Here is a 14,330-nt window from a genome sequence, read left to right on the forward strand (position 1 = left end):
CTTGTAAAAGAAATGTGTTTAAAAAGAAACTCTTAGCATGGGGCTGGGGTAATGTATAGCCTGGGAAATTATTCACTTGCATCAAATAGTGGTTAAAGCAGCTCCTGGATGATAAAAATGGCTCAGATTTGTACTTTTACACTTGTGCACTTTGGTATTGCTGCTCCCCTTCCCAACACAGCAAACGTTCTGGGGAAGTTTCTGACTTGCTCCAAAGGAATTTCCATGAACACAAACTTCCAGGACACAAGGAAACAAGAATTTCCACCCCTGATTTTACATCAAAGCTGATTCTGCAACTCAGCTTCAGGTTATTTGGGTGTTAAATCCGACCCGAGCAGAGAATTTAAGGGTTAAATCTGATCCATTTTCACAGCCCCCCCCCAAAAAATACCTGCTGAAACTGTAACAACCTCAAGTGAACCATCCTGATGAATACAACCTACAGGAATCCAGAATTTGTGAAAGAACTCTCTCAACATACCCCTGGGTTGTAAAGTTAATAAACATCCCTGTAACTGCTACCCACTCCACGGAGCTAAAAAATTCCTTTAGAAGCTTTGCCACCTCTTTGCAAAAGGAACAAAGAGAGCAGAGGAACACAGGAGGTTTTTGCTTGGTTTAAATATTGCTCCAAATACGTAACAAACAGTGTGTTTGGGCATGATTGTGTCATCAGAGAGAAAACACCCCACACAAACACGTATGTGCACAGACACACACGTGTGGCACACGAGCCACACTTCCACCAACAGCTACTTAACAAGATGACTCAGTGGATAATATTTCTTCACTCAGTTGGAAAACACAATACAGCTGGATCCACATTTCAGCTACTGTTTGTACATTCATTTTAATGCTCAGGAAAATATATACTTTATTTTATTAAGTTTTGCTGCAAAACAAAGAAACAAAAATGAACCCCCCCTTTTTTTTTATCTTCTCCTCTCTCATCTCTTAATTATTAACTATTTATTTTCTTTACACTTTGATTGGAGTATTTAACACCTGCCTTTGGCATTATGGATAGAAAGCTCAGGAGTCTCTGAACACACAGTTGTGCCAAAAAAAAAAAATAAAATAAAATATGGAAGAAGAGTGTCACTTAGAGGTTAGAAATATTTGTTGTAACAACATATTTTCTTCAATCAGTGTTCACTACTTTATCTCTAAGGCACATGCTCTGTCTTTAGGACCTTATTACATCCAGTTTGCCTCTGTTCTGGTGGAGTCCACAGGTTCTGGTTGAGAGAGGACACTCTCAGGACATCCCTCCCTGCCCCTGGCAGGCAGCTGGGAGAGCTGGGATCTCCTCAGGGGAAGTGCAGTGTGTGCTCTGCCACCTCCTGCCACGGGATGAGGGGTGAGGAACATCCTGCTCCACCTGCCAAGGGATGAGGGGTGAGGAACATCCTGCTCCACCTGCCAAGGGATGAGGGGTGAGGAACATCCTGCTCCACCTGCCAAGGGATGAGGGGTGAGGAACATCCTGCTCCAGCCTCTCCTTCCAGGGCAGTCTGGGGAATCCCACCCTGCAGGGTACTGGCTGTGGTGCAGTTCTGGAGCTGGATGCCAGTGGGGAACATCTCCACGTGGAATTCTGTCCGTCTCTCTGCTCCAAAAGGGCTCTTTTGCCTCGGGCAGACGGGTCAGAGTTGTTTATGATGGAGGAGCAGCACAGAGGGAGGGAGTGCCGAGGAGCCACCTCCGACACCAGCTGTGTGTGTGACACCTCCCTCTCCTCCAGGAGGGCTTTGCAGGGAGGAGCCAAACCCCCAAAACGCAACCAAGGAGGGGGCAGAGGGGGGAGGCAGGGGTGGGCACACCCCTAGACGAAGATGGGGATCCTCTCTCGGATGGCCTGGCGGCAGATGGGGCACACGGTGAGGGCCGTGCTGCAGTCGGGGCAGGAGCCGTGCCCGCACTGGAACACCAGCTTGATCTGGTCGTCGATGCAGATGGGGCAGGTGATCCTCTCCTCCATCTGCCGGTAGCGGCTCTGCAGCTCCTCCATGAGCTTCCTCTGGTCCGTGGATTCCGAGCTGGGGCTGCACTCCACCTCCGTGCTGTCTGCGGGGCACCAGGGAGGGTTAGTCAGGGTCACACTCCGCCCCTAAACTCTCCTCACTGAGCCTTATCCAGGGATTCCTCAAATAAAAGCCCGGGGGATGCTTTTCAGACTTGGCCAGAAAGTGCTGCTTTCCTCCCTTCTGGTTTGTGTGTGGGTGGGTGGGTTTGAGGCGGTTTGGTGGGTTGGTTTTTTTTTTGTTTTAAAGGAAACAAAATGTTGGCTGAGATGTCCTGCCTTGGTGCTCTGGAACATGAGAATGCTCAGAGCTGGGCGGGATGTTCTGCCACGCCAGCCCAGGAATCCTTCCAGTGTTCTCCCTGTTCACATCCAGCACTCAAACTTCTGGTCAAGCCCTTCAGGGCACACATGGTCAAACTAGAAGAAACCACTTGACATCACCTATCTTGACTTCTATACAAATAGGGTCACTTCATCAACTCTGTGAAGTGAAAGAACCCCAAATGCCAGCTTAGCTAAACAGACTCCTCCTGGTTTCACCTTAATTCAGCCCCACTGCTCATGTTCTGCTCCTCTAACCCTTGATTAGGGAGCTCTACAATTCAATATAAATGCCCCTTTCCTCAGCATTCTGGGACCACTTGCACATCAGTGGTGCAAGGAGTGGTTTCAAATCCGTGAAGGTGAAGTGGGTTTGGGGACAAGGCACTGAAGACATCACTGACAGGGAAATCCAGCTGGTATTTTGGGAGACCTTGATGTTCCTCCTCCAGCAAAAATCTGCATGTAAATGTCTCATCTGGAACTGAGCTGAAGAGCCTTATTGAAACAATCCAGCTCAGGGATTCCTGGAGAGCTGGGTAATGCCAGCCCTGCACAGGCACTGTGATTTCAGCCAAGGCACAGGCAAGGCTTGCGCAAAATGCAATTTTTCCTTTCTCATAAATTTTCACTGTTAAGCCACCACATGTGAAAACAGACTGGAGAGCCTGATATTTGCTTTCAATGCACAGAATAAGCCAGACCCAGGCAAAGCTTCCTTAAATGTCCTGTCCTGTGTGTGCAGGTTGAGCTTGGCCTGTGACACCTGAAATGATGTTCTTTTTTTCCCTCTAAAGGTGGGCAAGGCAATAGGCACACATACACAAGCCAAAACAAATTAACTCTCTCTGCTATTCTACTGAAAATCATCAATGCTTCTCAAACCCACCCTGTACAGGACCCCTCCCACAGCACTCACAGCAGGAACAGCAAACATTACCTTGTTTCAGCTTTTTGGTTATTGTCACTTGACATTTGATGCACTTCTTCATCCTCCTGGAGCATTCTAGCACAAATGACACGAGAAGAGATCACAGTTAAGCCCCCTGATGTCAGAACAGAGAGGAAAGCAATGGACTCAAGAACATCAGCTTTGAACAACCTGAGGCCTCCCTGGGTGATTAAGAGATTGTTTCTGCACGGAACAAGGCCACAACCTGCTTTTTGTGCCTTAAGTCTCCTGGTTTAATCTTTCCTAGGTCAGCAGCAAACACAACACCTTTAAGTCCTTGATGCTCTGTGGCACTGGCACTGCTGCACCGTGGATCCAAACAGCTCTGGGGGAAAAGGGAGCAGCTCTGGCACACGAAAATCCCAAATTCCCTGGGGTCAGACTGTGAGTGCCTTGTAAGATAAACTTGCTGACATCTTTGAGCAGGCTGCCATTAAAACAACTGAAATGCAAACAGCAGTGAAAGCCAGAGAAGAGGGAAATCCTTCTCAGGAGGTTTTTGATGCATAAAGCACCGACAGGTGGAACTGAGGCACCTGCCTTTCCTTCTGAATCATGCAGGCATCTACCAGAACAAATAAAGCTGCCTTGGGTTCCAATCAGCAGGTGGGCAGAACATTCTGTGCTTCTCACAGATAACTTTGGATGTCTTGCCTAAGCTGCTGAAATCATGCTGGGGTTGTTTCAGGACACAAACAGCACAATGGCTCACTCTGTGTCCACACAGAGCTTGATTTATGGGAGCCCAGCTAAGGAGGCTGGGTGGTGGAACGGGAAAGAAAAACATGGAAAGAGGGAAAGGAACAGGGGAAGGACTCACCTTCACACACAATACTGTGCTGGCACGGGAAGAAGTGGATGAGCAAGGCCAGCTCTGAGCAGACCAGGCACTCTGTGGGCACGGCCACGCTGGACACGCTGAGGTTGGTCATGGTGTTGGGCGTGGTGTGCACACGGCGAAGGCTGCAGGTGATGGTGGAGCTCTCCGAAGAAACCTGCTGTTCCCTGAAAGCAGGAACGGCACAAAACGTGAGCCACACACCCCAGATCCTCCTTCAGCAGCTTTGTGCTGATCCCTGGCAAACACTCAGTGGCATAAACTTGTGATCCCTCACTCGCCGCCCTATTGGGACCGGCTCAGCTTGGATTCTGACTAGTTCTGCCTAAAAAGAAAAGAGCAAGGATGGTTCATATTTACACAGGTTGAAAATGCCCTTTTGGAGGGCAGCAGTGAGGTACTGACAGTACAAACACGTGCTGAAACCAGCATGCTGTTCTGAGAAATGCCAGTCTGAAAGAAATTACATTCTTTAAGCAAAAAAAACCTCAATCCAACATATGCTTCACTGACAAAATTCTGGTGCAAGATGTTTAAAGGGATACATTTCACCTTTCTTTTCCACAGTGGACCAGAGGCATGGCCAGTTACAGCACTGCTGTGTGCTTCCTCCTCCAGCACTAACAGGACCGAGCCTGTGCCCTCAGATCAAACTCTGCTTTCATGTTTGCAAAGTCAAAATGCAAACAGATGTTTTCTCAGAACCCGAGATAAAGCCATCTTTGACTGGCTATACTCTCCCTTTTCTCAGCTATTTCTCTTATCAGCTGGAAAACAAGCATTTATCCGGCTCTGGAACGAATTCTGTGGGTTCTGGTGGCCACCCTTTTGGTGCACTTCCTCTCTGCTTAGACTTTAAATACCTGCAACTGCAGAATCAAATGAAAGTAAAACAGAACCCAGAACGACTCTGCAAAGTTGCTCTTGGCTTCAGTGGCCTGACTCCTCAGGTTGCCTCAGGGCTCTCTGTGAAGTCAGGAGGCTGAGTTTGCACTGAGTAACATTAATCAGCTTTTCCCAACACTTTCCAATGGCAGCACCCAGCCTCACATAACCCCTCCAGAAACACGGGGCAGCAACCAGCTCCAGAAGAAACAGGAGGTGCTCAGACTGACACCCCAAGTGTTCCAGAGATGCTCCATCCCTCCTGGAAGAGCTGGAGGGAGCACTCTGTGGTTTGCAGGGGAGTTTTATCGTCACTGGCTTGAGCACAGGGTTTACCTGAATTTCTGTGAGAAGTCTTTGACAATCTGGACAATCCTCCCATCTGTAATGAGGTCTAAAGGAGATTTTCCTCTGTGGTTTGCATAATTGATATCTGCTCCTTCTTGTGCTAGGTAGCAGGCAATTGCAGTCCCCACATTCAGCTCTACGTTTCCAAGAAAGCCAGAAGCCTGCAGCTAAAAGATGTTGAGGAACACACTCTGTTAGCACAAAAAGTTTCTGTTACATGGACATGACCTGTATCAAATTCTAAACAAAGTCTTACACTCTGTACTTACAGTTTGAAAGTGCAACTTAGCATTAGTTTTTGAAAACACAAAAAGATCCTTCAGCACCTAAACAGCAGATTCAAATTTACATTCCAGGGACAGGAGTGCATAAGGCTGGTCCTAACTGGTGATAATCAATACAAATCATAGTAATGGGCATTCACTTCTTCAGGTGGTGAAAAGGAAGCAGGTGAAGACACCACAGCACACACCAGCTGATGAACAGCTGGCCCACAGAGCCTTAAGTGACATCTATTTAAAAAGCAAAATTTTTATGTACATGACCCAAATTGAAGTCAACAAACGTTTCCCAATGACTTAAAAGACCAGAGTGTGTAGGTCAGGGCAAATAAAATTGGACATGAAGGACCCTACAGTGTCTAGATATGATGTTACTGTAAATAACATTGGGAATGACACACACAGATCCCTCTAAGATTTCCTGCATCCAGGACCAGCTGTTGGCTGCCTTTGGCCATGTACTTGAGCCATCAGCTCTTGCTACCACAAGAATGGCAGTTTGGCAATGAGCAGAATGGATGACCAATGCACTGGGTTTTTCCAAGCACCAACAGTTAGAAAGGAGGAATGGATGGTTTTGCTTATTCTGATCATTTGAAATAAAAAGAAAAAAAGAAAGGAAAAAAATCCATGCTGGATTTTCCAGTGCATTAAATTATCCCCACACCCTCAGCATGTGCTGCACTGATTTCTAGAACCAAGGTCTTTATATCCATGAATAGAGAACAGCACAGGGAAATCCAGTTCAGGCTTTGTAACAACTCTGTCTTTATCCTTCAGCCCGATCCACCTCACCTCTCACACTCTGCTGTCCTCCCGCAGATAACTGGGGTGGCTGTGGTTTGCTGTCCTCATATTTTCCATGCCATCAGACAGAAATGAATTGCTGTGGTCCTGGGGCATGAATTAAACCCAGGACTCTTGGCTCTGCAAGTGGATTCATGACCTTTCCCATGTCAGGAAAGAAGCACAATGCTAATAAAAATATCGGGGGAGACGGGATGAATTGTTGTCTGGCTATGTCGAGTTCCATGCTATAAATTCAAGCACCCCCTCAGAGGACCTACTTGCTTTCCCACAAGCAGGAAGGTTTGTTCCCATTTGTTTCTATGCTCCCCATCTGCTCTGGCTTGCCACAGTTTCCCTGCCTTCCTTCGCCCCCTCGGATCCCGCCGACATTCCCACAGCGAGCGTTCTCCTGCGCTGGGTGCTGGAATTTCTCCTTCTCCCAGCTCACCTTGGCAAGGAGGGAGGGCCCCATGTCCCCCTCGCGCTTCTCCATGGCCAGGGCCATGAGCTGCTGGCGCTCCAGGGCGATGTGCATGGCCGTGTCCCCGTCCTCGTCCTCGGCGTTGACGTCGCTGCCCTCGCCCACCAGCAGCTGCACCATCCCCACGTGGCCCTGGATCACTGCCAGGTGCAGAGGGGTCTGGTTACGGTTGTTTTTGAGGTTCACGTCGCAGCGGCCCTGGAAGGGAAGGGATTGCACCAGACTGAGCTGGTGCTGCTGGGTTTGGCTGCACAACAGCCCGGTGAGGTCCCGAACCTCGAGTCCGTCTTCACCAAACATTTTCCAGCAGGCTCCAGTTCCAACACGCTTTGTTCTGGCCAAGATACTCTTCTCCTCTCTGCCAGTGCCAAAGGAAAACACCCCTGGGAATGCCAACCCTTCTTCTTCAGTCTGGCAAATGATGCCAGCTCTTCAAAGAGACATTTCTGTGAGTCCCAGTAGAAATGTGGGGTGCTGGGAGTTGGGCAGATGGGAGTGGAACAGATGGGAGCCTTTTGTTCGTGGTGGGTTTGTTTTGGTTTTTTTTCCTTACCTCTTTGATGAGAATTTCTGCCACTTCCATGTGATTGTTGAGAGCAGCAAGGTGCAGGGCAGTGAAACCATCTTCCTTCTTGGAGTCAACCAGCTGCCGAGCTCTTGCCAGAATCTTCTTTATGGCTCTGGAGTGTTGGAGGTTAACAGAGAGGGAAGAGTTACTTTATCAGGAAAAAAGGGGTTATGGATGTTCATATTTTAATAGGCAGCACCACGAGCTGACACTGGTGATGCAGAGCAGTCCCTCTAACTCACAGATTGAATTACAGGAATATAACAAAAGCCCTCAGTTATCATTTAATAAAGTAATAAAGGGTAAAGTCACACTGCTTTGGAAATAATGAGCGGATTTATCCTTGGAAGAGTTCCAGAGGCTCTCAGTTAGACACAGTCTTTACTACAGACCTTCTCCTGCCCTTCCAAGTGTGAACCCAAACACTTAAGGAAACTAAGCAGACATTTTCAAGCCAAGCTAGGGAGGTAGGAGAGAGATGGGATGGGGAAAGCAGGCAGGAGTTTGCTGTGAAGGCAAGAAGGAGGGCAACAGCTATACCCAGCCATATCTATTTTCTTCCCATCTATCCAGAACTACATCTGCCACCTTGTTACTGCTGAGACAAGCATGAGCTAAGATCTGCAAAAGCCATAAAAATGAAAAAAAAAAAAAAGGTCACTCACAGCTTGTTGCCTTTCAGAGCAGAATAGTGGAGCAGGTTGAAGCCTTGGCCATTCTGGACAGTGAAGTCTATGTTGGGTACTTCAGTGAGAATCTCAATAACCACTTTGTAGTCAAGAGTGATGGCATAATGCAGGGGGGTGTCTCCCTGGGAATCCTGCACATGGACAGCCGAGCAGGACGCAGGTTACCCACCTCAGGAAGCCAAGGGAAACCCCCTAAGAGCTGCTGACATTCCCAGCTAGCTTTGAGACACTGACCCAGCACAGTCCAGCCCCAGCACCACACAAGCACAGCCTAAAAATGGGCTGGGTCCAAGCCACCACCACTGCCTGTCTTCAAAATCTCAGCCCTCCTTATTGCTGGCAACAGGAGTGCTGCAACAACAACACTGGGAGCCCAAGTCCAGCAGAGACTGTCACTGCACTGAGCTGGGCAGACCCAAACCTGGAACTCCAGAGCACTGAAGGAATACTTCAGTATAAATAATCCTATTTAAAGGAATATTTCCTGTGCAATGCACAGCAGTGCATTTTAGGAGAACAACTTTCAAACTCAACAAAGCACCGAGTGGTTTAACACATAAAGAAGCACCTCCTCACCCCCCCAAAAAAAAAATAAGGAAAAAAAAAACCAACCCTCAAATACCCCTCTACCCCAAATCCCCCCCAGGTCCAAACTCACCGGGAGGTTGACATCACAGTTGAGCTCACAGAGGGCCCTCACCACGTCGGTGAAGCCCTGGCTCACAGCCACGTACAGCGCCGTGCACTTGGCATTGTTCAACAGGTCTGCACTGGCTCCTTTGCCAATGAGCACACGGGCAACCTCAGCTTGGTTTCTGATTTAAAAGCAAGGAGCAAAACAGGTTAGAGCTGATCCCGTGACAGTAAATTCTTCCTCCTCGAAAGGCAACGGAGCTTCTCGGGTTTTGGATCCCTGCGGCTTCATCCCACTTCTCATTAGTATCAAAAAAAACCCCCACACAACAAAACCTTCCTAACTTGTGCTCTAGAATCTGCTCCCTCTGTTCTAAATCAACAGGAATTTCCCACTTTTATTGATGAATTCTTCCCTGGCGACGGACAAAACAATTAAAAATTCCATCTTGCTCTGGAAAACACATGCACTTACAGGAACCAACCAACCAAAGTGATCTCAAACCAACCAAACCACCTCCCCCCAACCCCTTAAAAAAAAAGTCTAATCACCAAAAGCTCTCTTTCTGATTCACCAAAACCTCTTGTTCTGATTCCCCCCAAAATTCCCAGCATGGAAACCTTGCTCTGGAGGATAAAGGAGTGTGCTAAGAAATGTTCCTGGGGGGCTTAATCTCGAACACCAATTTCTAATGCAGGGTAAAATCAGAGAAAAGCCTCCACCAGCCACACATCCTTCCCACAGACTGTCCATTTATATCCAGAACATAAATTCTGCAGCCCTTTAGATCCTGCACCAGAGGCAGCGAGGAGTCAGGCATCCTACCCGAAAGCCGCGTAGTGCAGCGCCGTGTCCCCCTCGTCGTCCTGCAGGTTGACGCTGGCATGTGCCTGCAGCAAAGCCTTCACCACCTCCAGGTGCCCCTGGTAGGAGGCAATTTGCAGGGCAGTCCTGCCCTGGTTCTTGGCATCGACCTGTGGGAAGGGCAGAGGCAGAGCAGATGAGGAATGACCTCGTGCCGGGGCCGGAGCGGCTGCAGAACAGCTGCAGGTTCCCAACTGCCAGGCGGGCTCTGGGCCCCGCTGGCTCCACTCCCCGGGCACCAACTCCAAGCTGACCTTGTCCCAGAACGTTTCTGAAGGGGAAGGGGACAGCACATGGAGGCGAGAGGGGAGAAGTGAGAGAACAGAGCCAGGAGCCAGGGCTCTAATTGCAGCTCTCTTGCCAAATCACTCTGTGCCTGCAAGCACAACACTTCTTGACACCTCTGCCAACAATTCCTCTCCCAATAGGAAAATGTGTGAGGAAATCAAATTAGCTTTGCATAAGGCTCTGAAGGTGCCAAGTCCCCCATTGTTCTGTGCTGCTGCAGGTACTTCACTGGGAGCAATGGCTGGAGGGAATATCACAGAGCTCAAGTGCTGCAGTGAGATTTGTTGAGAATTAAAGAGACTGAAGAGCAAGGAGAGGCTGTGTGAAAGGCAAGGAAAAAAGGGAAAAGCAGCTATTGAAACCAGTGGGAGGCTAAGGAGAGGAGATGAAGGAGCTACAAAACCTCAGCAGACTGGCAGGGAGAACAAGTTAATGAACAAGTTTTTTTTTCTCCCCCTGCAGCTGGTTCTATGCAGCAGCCAGGGCAGGACAGGTAGGACTTTCCTTGGAACACCCAAATGATGGGAGAGTCATTTAGACAAGGAGGCCACTGTGCTTTTTCTTCCATTTGCACACAACAGACAATGCTGATAAGCTGGAGAGGTCTTGGCAAGCAACTCCAACCTGCACTAAGTGAGCCTCAAATCCAGCCCCCTCTTGCTGGGTATAACACTCTAAGAGAAATAACTAATTTGTTAATATGAGTATCAGAATAGAAATACAAATCCAATAAAAGTAACTAATCACATAATGGATTCCTTACTCCTGGCACTTCTTTATCTGGGATCAATTTGACAAGTGCAGGTATTTGTCTGTTCTTCCCATCTCCAGAAGCCCCATTAACTTTGTAAAATAAAGAACTATAATAAACACCAGACAACTATCTGCTAAATCAGCTTCACAGGGGTTCCTTCACAACTGATCCCACTTTTGCTGGTTCACACATCCAGCTGCTCCCTCCAGCCACACAGACACAGCCTCAACAAAACTTCTTTTTGTTACCAATGGTTTCCAAGGACACTGCTGAAATACTTTGTTCTCTGGTGGTTCTTTTTTTATCTGTTTATAAAGCCTGAACCCCTCCCTGAAGGAGCCTGACAGAGCAGGGATTTCAGGAGACGTGATCCTGAGTTTGGCAAACTGCAAACACAGAAAATTGTTCAGCAACAAGTCAAGCCCAGTTCTCTGCTCCAGTCAGACATGAGATAAGACACTGCACAGATCTGGGCAGCTTTTCTCTTTCCTGATTCCAACAGTATGATTTTGCAAGGTCATCTAAGGACAGACACTGCCAGACACAGCCCATGCCTTCCTTTTCCAACAGAGACTCGGGTATCTCCTCCTGTTTTCATACAGATAAACCCCTCTCCCCCTCATTCTGCAGGTGCAGTGTCCACACAGGAAATCTGGGAAAAGCCAGCTTTGGAAATGTGCTGTAAGGACTTAACTCTAGATCAGATTTAATGCCACAAACTAGAGGCAAAAAAATATGCACATTTAACCCTAAATTGAAGCAAAATAACCTTCCAGCTCTTAGGAGATATTAATAGGTCTGAAAAATCTATCATTTTTCTCCCATCCTTCTCCCCAGTGGACCACAAAATTTTATGACAGAAAAGCAACAAAAACCAGCCATTCAGGATGTCTCCAGAACTTGCCTTGTCCGGGTATTTCTGCAGGAGCTCCCGGACCTTGGCTGTGTTGTTGAGGGCTGCACAAATGACCAGGCACCCAGCATGCTCTGACTCTGTCTTCTGGGACAGCAGCTTCTCCAGAACAGCCACCAAAGTACCTGAATGAGGAACAGAAAGGACCTGTAACTCCACAGTTTTGGGTGCCTGAGAGGACAGAGGTGTTACAGTTCTCCAGACAGAGCAAAGTGAAAAAGTCTGGGCTCGTATCAAGTTGTCTTTGAAGTCTACCTTGAGCAAACAGTGTAAGATCCATCTACAGAGCAAAACAAAACAACCCTGGCAAGTCTGTCCTCTCTCCCACGTGATCCTGACATCTAAAGGATGTAAGTATGGTGAGGCCACGAAAAAAATTTATGAGCAGATGTGCAAAACAGACCAAAAAACCCCTCTCCACATCATGTGATCCCAAATTCAATTTCAGGGTGGATCAGGCAAAATAATTGTGGATTTCACAACACTTCCACACACGGTCCTGGGACTATTTCACAAGCCTTCAACAATTAGTATCCTAGTACAGGAAACAGGATGGACCAGGAAACTGAGACAGAACGAGGCAAATGCTGAACCCAGGGCAAGGCTGTGGTCAGCACTTCCGAGTCCTAAATTCTGTATTTTCCTGTTAAGGCCAGCTTTGCTCGCCCAGTAAGGCACAGCTGGCCAGCTTGGTTTGCCCAGTAAGGCACAGCTGGGTTTTATTCTGTATTTTCCTGTTAAGGCCAGCTTGGCTTGCCCAGTAAGGCACAGCTGGGTCTTGGAGCTCTGTCCAGGGAAGAACAGCTGGAGTTTAACACCGCCCAAAGAGTTCCAGCAAAGAGTTCTCAGGTCCCTGAAGGGTCAGACATCTCTCTCACTCTTTGACTCCTTTGCACTCTCTGTGGTCATGAGATTTGCCTCCTCCTCCCTCTGGTAGGCTGTCAGGCAGGCAGGGTTGAAGGTCCAGGACTGCCCTCCCACCGACACGCGCAGATCTCCGTCCCCGTAGACCTTGATCACCTTCCCGATGTGCCCCAGGGTCTGCAAGGAAAGAGAAGGGGGTTTCTCAAAGGTCTCAGCCCCAAAGCAATGTTTTCTAAGAGGGCTTCCCCAAGCTGCAGCCCTGCTGTGTGAGAAGAACTGGACAGGGACACACTCACAGGCAGCTCCCACTTCGAGGGCAGCAGAGGGTTCTCACCAGTTTTACCCAGGAGGGTTTCCCAACCACCTTATAAATGTCTGGGGAAGGAGGTGGTGAAACAACAAAACTTGGTTTGAAGAACACAGAGAACTGACCAAAGTGGGACTAGGAAAGGTTTCCTCTGGGTGTTTAATTGCTCCTGGAGGAGCAACTAACCTGTATCCTACTTTTTAGCCACACTGGTCTGATCAGACCATTCTTCCACTTGGACACTTCCCTGCCTCATTCCAGAGAATCAGGGAGGGCGTAAGAGGACTTGTTTACTTTGGTCAGCAAAACCTCTTATCTGAGCTGGTGGCAGCCCAACCCTTGGTCAGACTTGCCCTGTCCCTGTTTGCTTTGGGTGCTGCAACACAACTGGGTCACCAGGAGCCAGCAGCAGGAGGGAACAGGGACTCTGCAGGGCCCCAGCAAGGTCTGGGCACTCAGTGACCAGCAGGAGTGTCTGGGGGGGCAGTGCAAGCCCATCACCATCACTGATTGCCTGGGCAAACTCCTGGGGCTGGGGTGCACTCACAGGGGCCATCTCGTCTGTCCACTCGCCGTGGCCGGGCTGGAACCGCTTCACTGTCTCCATGTCATCGATCACCCGGACCACATCACCCACCCAGAACGTGTTGAGCTACAAGAAAAGAAAGTCATAAGCTTCTGGGGAGTGAAGCCACAAAAAAAACCCCCAAAACAACCCCAGAAACCCAACCAAACACGATGCCTGTCAACTCAGAAAACATCCACTGACTCAGAAAACAAGGCACTGCAAACCATTAGCACAACTGCAATCACTGCACTGCCAAAGAAACACAGTCCAAGGGCTGGGGTAACTCTCTTTCAAGTCAAGTGCACATTTAAGTAGGGAAATAATTTGCAACAGACAGTTTTCTAACTTTTTGTTGTTCTTCAAGCCATTTATAATTAATGCCAGTATAAAATTGTGGGGCTTTCCTCGGTCCATCTCCTCACTACACCTGACCTGGTACTGGTGATTTTAATTCACTTTAATAAGGGAGTTAAATCTGTTTTTTATTTAAAAGAGAAAAGGGAAACCAGAGTTTATCTGTTCTGGTAATATGCCAGATGCTCCCTCTGCTCACTGAGCTAAGAAGGGAGCACTGTCAAAACACACTTTTCAAAGCAGACTAGTTCTGTGCAAAACAGTCTGACACTGCATTTTCCATTGATTTTGGAGTTTTTAGCATTGTGACCTTGTTCAGGTCTTTCAGAATTTTGTGGTCTTCCAGCAGCTTCTTCTATATCTAATTATCTCTGTTTCTAATCATCCACATTTCAAACCTCTGGGGAAGGCCAGAGCTATGAGCTTTAGAAACGCAGACACAAAATTAGAAGAGCTGGATTAAAGACTCAGGTCATCCAGAAGAATCAAAGAGAAGTGAGACAAAGGTGCAAAAAAAGGAGAATAACACGGAGACACGGGAACAAGGAGGAAAACAAAATCAAAAGGAAGAAAACGAAATCAAAAGGAAGAAAACGAAATCAA

The 14,330-nt window shown here is 48.0% G+C and overlaps 1 protein-coding gene across 3 annotated transcripts in view; it reads right to left on the bottom strand.

Moving 5' to 3' along the window:
- Positions 1-608: 608 nt before the first annotated feature.
- MIB2 (mindbomb E3 ubiquitin protein ligase 2) overlaps positions 609-14,330 on the bottom strand; it is a 41,113-nt gene continuing 27,391 nt past the window's right edge. The window contains exons 8-20 of one of the 3 annotated variants that reach the window (XR_003530104.1): positions 13,353-13,457; positions 12,513-12,675; positions 11,626-11,759; positions 9,641-9,789; positions 8,840-8,996; positions 8,158-8,312; positions 7,478-7,604; positions 6,892-7,122; positions 5,362-5,540; positions 4,123-4,307; positions 3,291-3,356; positions 1,461-2,070; positions 609-1,346 (exon numbers count right to left, since the gene is read on the bottom strand). Coding sequence is in view for 1 of the 3 variants with exons in the window: in XM_027658025.1 (XP_027513826.1) it covers positions 1,829-2,070; positions 3,291-3,356; positions 4,123-4,307; positions 5,362-5,540; positions 6,892-7,122; positions 7,478-7,604; positions 8,158-8,312; positions 8,840-8,996; positions 9,641-9,789; positions 11,626-11,759; positions 12,513-12,675; positions 13,353-13,457 (1,893 nt within the window). In the remaining 2 variants the exon portion in view is untranslated. Of the gene's footprint in view, positions 2,071-3,290; positions 3,357-4,122; positions 4,308-5,361; positions 5,541-6,891; positions 7,123-7,477; positions 7,605-8,157; positions 8,313-8,839; positions 8,997-9,640; positions 9,790-11,625; positions 11,760-12,512; positions 12,676-13,352; positions 13,458-14,330 lie in introns of all 3 variants that reach the window. The other 2 variants (XR_003530103.1, XM_027658025.1) reach the window with 2 other exon arrangements.

Source organism: Corapipo altera, unplaced genomic scaffold (assembly GCF_003945725.1).
Source record: "Corapipo altera isolate COAL_440 unplaced genomic scaffold, ASM394572v1 301, whole genome shotgun sequence".
Lineage (NCBI taxonomy): Eukaryota > Metazoa > Chordata > Aves > Passeriformes > Pipridae > Corapipo > Corapipo altera.